Here is a 9,897-nt window from a genome sequence, read left to right on the forward strand (position 1 = left end):
AGAGGCTTTTGAAAATGAGCTTTGTGTTGGAAAGTGTGAGATGGGATGGGATTTCATATCCGGTGGATGATGAATTTATCTTTTATCCAAGTTCAGTCCAAGTGTAATTTGAAAGAAAATTTGGAGATTAACTTTTCAGTGCATCCGTTCCAAACATGATATTAGAAAACATGAGATACACCCAATACAACAATACCTTTCACATGCAATTACTTTACCTTTACAATTCCATCCACCTTAATCCCACCTAATGCAGTTGGCCAACCGAGCCAACAAAATGGACGGTTGAAAAGGCAGCGGATTGCATGATGTGCCTTCACCATATTACGTGAGCGGATAAAGTATCCAGGTCTGAAACGTCATCCCTAGTTAAGCATCCTCCAATCCCAAGGACTTTGAAAGGCCTGTTTGACTTATTCCAGTTGTTTGAAAATCCATCCAAAATGCAACTCTCATCCAACGGAATTTATTAGCAATTTCCAGGGCTCTTGGGAAGCAAAGGCGATTTGGACGCGGATTTCCTGAGATTTTCCCCCGATTCGGCATAAATACGTTTTCTTTGCGATGGGAATTTTTGTTTTTTTGAAAAAAAAATTTGTTTAATGTGTTTCAAAGGACTACTATTTCCTTTGAGGAGTCATGCATGAACCGCCGTTTTTTTTTCAGTCACGCATGAACCGCCGTTTATAATACAAATGGCCCCAACTTCTCTCGCCAATCTGCTTTCACTTGGGGTTCCCGTCCTTGCCTCAGTGATAGACTTAGAGGAGTTCCAACATGAGGTCTTGAGTTTGAAACCCATAGGTGGTGAAATCCCACTACGGCCCGTGCGTGGGTGTGTGTCAAAAAAAAAAAAAAAAAAACTCCTTTCACTTTGAAGGAGACATGATCGGATTAATTTTCAGGCCATGCTTGGGCTCTAGCCATTTTAGCTTATTAGCACAGACTGATCCATTGCTTAACAGATAGATTGAGAACATTTAACTGAAAAATAAGAGTTTTATCAATTTTATGGTCGGACCCGGGATGGGCTCAAGATTGGGCTCTTAGTGCTAGGCCCATTCCAGATTTGGGCCTAGACCATTTAAGTGTTGGATGCTGGGCCATGCCTAAACATAACCTATTGCCCCTATAAATCATAAAATACTAACAGTTATATTGGTAGAGTATAGCGGTCCACACTCTAGTATGTGTCCATGAAAACCTAGATACATGTACATTAATCCAAACAGTCATGGGTTCGAGCACCCATTATGGTGTGAGTGTGCGGGCACATGGAGTGTGTCAGTGCATGTGAAGAAAAAAAAAAAACAACTGTTGCTTGGGGATCTGACTGTTCATTCAAAAAAGTTTAGGAGACTGCTAAGGCCGAACCCTTTATAGACATGCATGCATGCATGGGATAATTGCACCTTGAGTTTATAGGGGTGGAGAAACAAGATGTGGTCTGATTATAAAGATGGGGACTATCACATGCTAATGTGATGTAGTGTGGGTCATGGATATTTACATGGCCAAGATGGATCAAAGAAGGCCCAATTGGAGGTGAAAGTGATTGGGACTACTAGAACCTTAAAACAGTCATATCTTGCAAATTGAAATGAGTTTTCCGACACATCATATATGATTTTGGAGTAAGAGAAGCTATTTTAGCCAACCAATCTGCTACACTAGGTTGCCCAAGCTTGATTTGCAAGATTCCATCGTATCGATGGTCAAAAGTTCATTTTATTTTCATTTTTACTATAAATAGTAAGTTTTAGGTTGATCACAACTTTTGATCCTTTTAGTTTTAAGAGTCGAGCCCAACATGAAAAGGGTTTAGAAAAATTAGAAAAATAATGGGGTTAGGTCAAATTGAACACTTACTATTTTCAACCAAAAACTATGAAGTCTAGTAGGAATCATGATCGTCTATAAATAGTAAGTTTAATATTTATAATAAGTTGCGTTTTTAGGGTGTTTGAGTTGGAGTCTAAGTCTAAAACTCCAATCCTAGGTTTAGACTCATTATTTAAATGATTGTAATTTTATTTTTATCATCAATTAATTTATTTTCAATTTATTATAATTTATAATTTATTTTATTTTTCCTAAATTTTGAAAAAGCTTTGAGAGGAGTCCAAAGAGCTACATGGATTTAGAGTAGTTATCGCCGAAGAAGATAGTGACTGACCTCATCACGCCCCTCCCTGCATCATAATGCCATAGCGAAGATGACCACCCACTGAGTCATCTACCGTGGCGACAGTGCCCAATGGCATAGATTGAAAACCCAAGTACGATGTGTTTATACTTGGATTACCAACTGCAGCCCACAGTTGCTATTGCATCTGCCACTGAGAAGCATGAAACCCGATGGCCACAACATCAGGAGCCCATGTAACAAAAAGCTTTGTGGGCCATCATGATATTTGTGTAATATCCAGTTTGTCTATCGGTTGTGCCGGCCAGATCTCAACTTAAGTTGGCCACACCACGAAACAGTGGAGATGTGGATACCTACCATTAAAATCTTCCTATCTAGGCTCACATGGTGTTTATATTCCATCCAAACCATTCACAAGACGAGCCCACTGTTTCAATGGTGTGTGCATAATAGCCACTGTTTCCTCTGGTGGGTTCCACTTGAGTTTTTAGATCTAGTTGACTTTTGTTCTCAATGTGGACCCTACATAGCTACAGGAAATTCAGTACTCAGTACGTCATATGGACCACGCGAAAGTTAATAAAGAGAAGGATCGGGTCATAGTCCAAATTAGAGGCACATCAGTACTTGCCTCTAACCGGCTACGGCTCTCATGTAACCCAAAACTCCGTGGCCCTATCATAGTGTTTATATTACATCCACTCCGTCCATCGGTTTCGATAGCTCATTTTAGTTACAAACTCAAAATTGAGGGAGATTCAGAATTCAAGTGGACCACACCACAGGAAACAGTGTGGATATAGATACCAACGGTTGAAAACGTTTCTAATGCCCACCCCAATACGTAGATGCCATCCAACCCCTTTATAAGGTGATTCCTACCTCAATTCATGGAGGGTAAACACTAATATAACACTAATGGAAAACTTTTGTGAGACTACATGTTTCAATGGTGCCCGTTCAATCCTCACCCGTGTAGCTAACTTGAGTTTTGGATCCGCCTCTTGTTTAATCCTGAAGGCTAGGTAACAGCATGCATCATTTATTCATTTTCAATTATAAAGAAAGTCAACTATCCCAACTTCAATGATGACAATGAGGGCTTTAATGGCGGCCAGGACAGTTGAATCAATCCAACTTGCAAATATTACAGATGTGCACAACATGATGTGGGGTCCATTACTGGTCACCTTTCGGATTGAAGTGTGTAGGTGTTACCCGGGCAATATCTCGTGGGTGTTGCCTACACGGTGGGTCCAACTTGATATATGTGTTGCATATCATACCGTCCATCAATTTTTCCAGCTGATTTTAGGGCACGCCCTAAAAAATGAAGCATATCCAAATATGAAGTGAACCAATTCCTTTGGAAACAGCAGTGATTGAACACGCATGGTTAAAAACTTTCAAAAGCTCGTCATAATGTTTATTTTCCATCCAACGGGTTGATAACGCCATACAGACCTGGATGAAAGGGAAAAGTAAAACACAAACAGCAGCTTATCTAAAACTCTTGGCTGGGCCTAGATTGCCCAGAAGGAGTTTTTTTTACAATTGGCTGGGCCTCGATTGTGGACCCAACCGATAAATGGCTCCGCTCAACGTGATTGTAACCCAACCATAATTATGCCCGCAGTGGAAACATGAAACATCTACTAAATTCCCTCTTTCTGCAGTGCTTCGAGGATGCTTGGGTAGGGTAGAATTAAAATGAGCATTTTGATGGAATTTAGGGCCCACTTGGATACTACCCAATAAGTAGCTTTTTTAACTTATGTAAGTTAATAAGTTAATTTTTTTAATTAAATAAGCTTGGTTATTAATTAAACTTAAATAAGTAACTTTTTTTAAAAGTAACTAATTTCTATTAGTCATTTTTTATTAATTTTAAACTTACAAAAGTAACTTATTTCCTTCATTTTCATTTATGACAAGGTAACTTAGTAAATTATGTAAGGAAATATACTTTTTATGGCCATAAATCCTTTCTAAGTTCATGAGATTGGAAAAACATCCCATAAGTGGGTAGACTATCTAGTGGGCCTCACATGATGATGGCCCATATTGAGGTCGCCCCCACATAATGGATGATCCACATCAAAGGTCCGCTTCTAATAATGAATGGCCCACATCCAAGGCTAGCCCCACATGATGGGCAACTCATGTTGAAGGTTGGACCCACATGATGGGTAATTAATCATGGTGGGCTCCACAAGATGGATGATTCACATCAAGGTGGGCCCCACATGATGGACAATTTGCATTAAAGGTCAGCCAAATGATGAGTGGCCCATATTCAAGGGGGTCACGCATGATGGATGGTCCTCATGACAGTGAGCTCCATATAATGGGCAGTGTATATTGAAGGTGGGCCCCATATGATGGATAAAAACATTGATGGTGGGCCCCATATTATGGATAATTAACATCAAAGCTGGGACCTACCTAATGACCTATGCACTTTAATGGTCGACCCCTAATAATGAATGGCCCACAACCAATGTAGGCCGACGTGATGGATAACCCACATTAAAGGTGGGTCCTACACAATGAATGATATACATCAAAGGTTGGCGCCACATGATGGACGGTGGATGTGAGGTGAAGTAGGGATAAACATGATGAGGTCAATCACCATCCTCCTCAAGGATAACTACTTCGAATCCACAAAGCTTCTCTGGAATCCTCACATAGACTTCTCAAATCCACGAGAAAAAAGCATGAAAAATAGAAATAATATTTTAAAAAATTCAAAATTTGATTGATGAATGAAATAAACAAGTCTACATCCCTTCAAATAGGGATAACAAGCCTTTGGAAGAAGTTTCGGAATTAAACTACAACTAAAACTCCTAAAAATTGAGACTTACTATAAATAGTAAACTTACTATTTATAGACTATCATGATTCCTACTACTGTGCTTGATTTTCAGCCAAAAATACTAAGTGTCCTATTTAGCCAAACCATGATATTCCCCTAACTATTCTAAGCACTTTTCATGTTGGGCGCAACTCCTAAAGCCCAAGTGATGAAGAGTTATATTCAAACTAAAACTTACTATAAACAGTGAAAATAAAATTAAAACTGGATTACCCTGGTGAAGTATGTCCACCTTTTTATTATTAAAAAAAAAATAGTAAAAATGAAATTAAAATAGGAACTCGACCATCGATCTGATGGTATTTCGCAAATTCGGCATCAGCAATCTAGCGTAGTAGATTGGGTGGCTCAAGTAAATCGTCCTACCCAAAAATCATATATGGCACATTGGATAACTCATTGTAGTTTGCAAGATACGTCTATTTTAAAGTCTGGATGGTCTGGATCACTTTCACTTTCGATCAAGCCTTTTTTTATCCATCTTGGCCATGATATTATCCGCGACCCATGACCCATTATACATCATGAGGGACCAAATAGACTTCTAGATAACTACCCGTGATGTTGGAAACTTTATATGCTTTTCTACTTTTCCAATGATATTGAACGTACTTGCTGATTAATCAAAACATTTATTTCAGTGGCAATAATCTTTCCCATCACAAACTCCGATTATCAGAATATTATTGAAAAAGCTGACTATGGAGGGAAAACACGTGTAACACTTACACACGAACATTAGGTCCGCAGGCCTTATTGGAATAGCTCCTACCAGGCTACACATTGCTAAGCAAAGAAGCACTTGCCAAAGTTGCATGCTCCCCACATTCGACATTCTCCATCGGGTGGGACACGATGTGCAGTAGTATTCTGACTAGACAACGTAGCCCACCTCATGGAAAGCGTGGACCTCATACACGTGTCCCACACTGGCATGTGTGGTGGTTTCACACACATGCGGGCATCACAAACTTAAGTGTTTCATATAAGTCAGTTAAAAGGAACGAGATTTGCACGGGCGACGGGGAAACACAACAAGGGATGTGCCCTAGGGAGTGTCAATCCTGGGCCCTCCGTCATATCAACAGTTGCACTTTCTCCGTCAATCCCAACCGTCCAATCAAAGCATTGGATCATGGAAGCGAGCGTCGTTTGTACGACCTGCAACGCTAGAGAAATGCCCGGGCAGCCTCTCCGACCACTCCCGAACGGCAAGTAATGGAAATGCTGCCCCCTAACGTCCACGTGGTGACTCCGATCACTCTCATCATCAGACGGCATGAATCTCTCAGGATGAAATTCAAGTGGGTCAACCCAATGCTCAGGGTCCCTTCCGATGGCCCACACATTGACGAACACTAGGGTGTTAGCCGGTACATCGTAGCCTCCGATCTTGCAATCTTCAGTGGATTCTCTATGAAGCAGAGGGCTCGGGTGCAGTCGGAGTGTTTCTTTGACAATTGCCTGGAGATAAGGAAGATTTGGGACGTCTGATTCTTCAGCCAATCTATTCTTTCCTACGACTGAATCGATCTCTACCCTTGCTTTCTTGAACATGTCGGGATGGTTGATGAGTTCCGCCAAGGCCCATTCCGTTGTGATTGCAGACGTATCGGTTCCTGCCACATAGATATCCTGCAGAAGATTCAAAAGATGGAATATCAAATACTCATCTGATCAAATATTGTATAAGCTGGGATGGGCTATTGGGATTATAACTTTGGGCTGAGGCAGTGTTTTTAAGAAACTGGAATGTCCATCCGAGTCGACTTGGACTCGTTCGGACATGATCCGGTTCGACACCAAGAGTCAACTAGACGCGTCATGGCTAAGCCTGGCTGATTCGCCCCCGACTCGAGACTGGACGAGTACAATCACATCAGCCCCCATCCCTCATTGTCGCCTAGCTACCCTACTACGGTACAGAGTGCCTTTGTATCATTTCCCACTAACGGTCCAACTTCAACACAATAACAAGAAGGGCTTTGTAGGCGGCTAGGACAGTTCGATCAATCCACTGTTGAATATGCTGCGGTCCACTACTCCGGCAATTGGGATTGGAAGCGGATTGGCGGGTGTTCCGGACACCAGAGACCTCGCGACGTCGCCAAGTTCTGTAGGCCTTACCATGAGGTACGTGTTATATCCAAACCATCTGAACATTTTTACAGACCGTTATAAGGGTTGAATCCAAAAATAAGACAGATCCAAAGATCAAGTGGACCACACTGGAGAAAGCAGCAGGAGATTGATCGTCTATCATTGAAACCTGCTTGAGGTTTTTGGATCAATCTGATATTTGTTTTTTCTTTCTTCATCCATGTTTGTGTGACCTTATGAACATATTGGATGGAATAAAAAAATATTGTGGGTCTTACGAATGTTTTAATGGTGGGAATCATTATCCACACTGCTATTTGTTAAGTGGTCTACTTGAACTTTGGATATGACTCTTTTTTGGGAAAATGCCCTTGTAATGATCTCAAAAAATGGATGGACGGTGTAGATATAATAAATATATCATGATGGGGCCACAGAACTTTGATCACTTTCCGTGGTTGGTAATGTTACGAGGCTTGATCACTTCCGGGCTCTTTTGAATGCGCCAGGTACATTCCCGGGCTAGGTCGCTGGTGTGCGATACAGCAGCTAATTGACTCTTTCGATGGCCATTTTACTAGGATTATCATTTTTTATCCCAGTTGTCTAAATCTGTAAACCTTACCGGGAAAAAAACAAATTAAAACCAAACAAAACAAGGAAAGAAACGAAGAAATAAAACAAAATGAATATTGAAAAGGCCGGTTCCACTTATCCTCCATGTCCTTCGTGGAATGAAAGTCCAACGGTCCAAATTCAACATATCCCATTTTTACTACATGGCATGTTTACATTAGAGACCACCTAATGAATGGCCGTGATCGATCATCCGATGAGAAAGATTGACGATCATAATTCAAAGGGCGAGGCTTGGGGTAGGCCCCGGCACGGATTTTGAACTGTTTCGGGCCGGGCCATCTGCTAGGTCTATTCAAATTTTAAGATTATTAAGGCCCGAGCCCGGCCCATTGACACGCCTATCCAGTCCGGAACGGGGTCCATTCCAGTGGTACCGGTACTATCGTAAGCTACGGTAGTACGGAGAAGATGTAGCACTAACTTCACTCATGCATACAAATCTAACCCATCCATCCGATCCTACAGTCTATGTTACCACCAACGCCCAAAATTCAGGCTGATCCATGAAGCAGGAGGACCACAACAGAGGGAAAAAGTCGAGAGGGGACGCCCAATCTTGTTTTGCGTGGGGTCCACCGTGTTGTTTATATGAAAACTGGGCGATTTGGACATTTCTTCAGGCATGGATAAATGTTCAGACCCAAAACTTAGGTTTGTTTGCAACTCAGGTACCCAACTTGTTCCTGTGCTGTAGCCCCCATGTGATTTGTATCGATCCGATTTTCGGAACCCTTGGTAATATGTGGTCACGCATCTGATGTACGGTTCGGATGTGATGAATACATCACGTGGGCCACACATCTTCCCTTACCACCGTAAGCTTACCACCCCAAGCCGTCTGGAAAAGACAAGGTGAATTGTGCTTACCAGGATAAAGGCTTTGATGTTGTCCCTCGTCAGTTTCATCTCGGCGCTCTCATCTTCCGTTATCTCGAGCAAAATATCGAGAATATCCTTCACACCATCGCCTCTCCCTATCTTCATCTTCCTCTGTTCTTCATGCTCTTTGATGATCCTCTCCATCATCGCATCGAATCTCTGGTGCACGTCCTTGTACCTCTTCTTCAGTCCCTGCAAATCCAAATTCCGACATAACCCGATATAATCCGATATGTTGAACGTGCCGGCCAGCACCGCCACTTCGTGCACCAGCTTTCTCATCTCTTCCGCCTCCCCTTCCGAGTCCGAACATATGCAGCTCATTGCCATCCTCGATACTGTGTTGTTCGTCATCGTTACGAGCTCTCGGCTAACATCGACTGCTTCTCCTCCATTGGATTTCTTATGTAGAAGTCGCAAGAATCGCCGGATCTCTTCACTACGGATGGGCTGGAGCTGATCAAGCGTCCGCCCACCTAAGAGATCGGACATGCAGAGCTTCTTCATGAACTTCCAGTAGGGGCCGTAAGGAGCGAAAGCGAAACCAGAGGTGCCGTAGGCGAGGTAACGGATGGCTGATGGTTGAGGTCGGGATGCGAAGGTGGTCTCATGGGTCTTGAGGATTTCTCTTGCAATGTCAGCGTTGGAGGCGACGACAGCGGGGACAGAGCCGAGGCGGAGGTGGATCAACGAGCCATAGCGCTTGGAGAGCTTGTGGAAAGCTTGGTGAGGGATGGGACCGAGGAGGTGGAGATGTCCGATGATGGGGAGGGGTATCGGGCCCGGAGGGAGGTGGCGGGCCCTGGTTCGGGAATTAGAGAAGATGATCCGGATAAGGACAGTGGAGATGAGCCAGATGAGGAAGAGGATGGCGTAGAAATGGAGATCGCTGGCCATGGTTTGTGTGATAGACGGTTAGGCGGAGAGTGGAGAGGAATGGGAATGAAGAGGTGATCAGATGGAATGGTGTGTGGACTTTACAGGAGGAATGAAATGAGAGTGAAAATGAAGGATCATTTAACTTTTGCTGATAACGTCAAACAGACTTGTACGAAGGGAGAAAACAAATATAAACAAATGGGAGAAAACTTTTGTTGCGCGTGAGAAGTTTTTAATGTTGGGTGATCAATCACCTGTTTCCTGTGGCGTGGTCCACCTGAGATTTGGATCTACCTCATTTTTTGCCTCATGTCCTTACAATGAACTGTAAAGATGGATAGACCGCGTGATAAAACACATACATCATGGT

General features: G+C 42.6%; 1 protein-coding gene across 2 annotated transcripts in view; it reads right to left on the reverse strand.

Moving 5' to 3' along the window:
- Positions 1–9,691, reverse strand: part of LOC131236123 (cytochrome P450 93A3-like) — a 72,266-nt gene extending 62,575 nt beyond the window's left edge. The window contains exons 1-2 of one of the 2 annotated variants that reach the window (XR_009166546.1): positions 8,637–9,691; positions 5,923–6,665 (exon numbers count right to left, since the gene is read on the reverse strand). Coding sequence is in view for 1 of the 2 variants with exons in the window: in XM_058233257.1 (XP_058089240.1) it covers positions 6,021–6,665; positions 8,637–9,545 (1,554 nt within the window). In the remaining variant the exon portion in view is untranslated. Of the gene's footprint in view, positions 1–5,646; positions 6,666–8,636 lie in introns of those variants that run through there. The other variant, XM_058233257.1, reaches the window with a different exon arrangement.
- Between the last annotated feature and the right edge of the window lie 206 nt (positions 9,692–9,897).

The sequence above is a fragment of the Magnolia sinica genome, unplaced genomic scaffold (genome assembly GCF_029962835.1).
Source record: "Magnolia sinica isolate HGM2019 unplaced genomic scaffold, MsV1 ctg236, whole genome shotgun sequence".
NCBI lineage: Eukaryota > Viridiplantae > Streptophyta > Magnoliopsida > Magnoliales > Magnoliaceae > Magnolia > Magnolia sinica.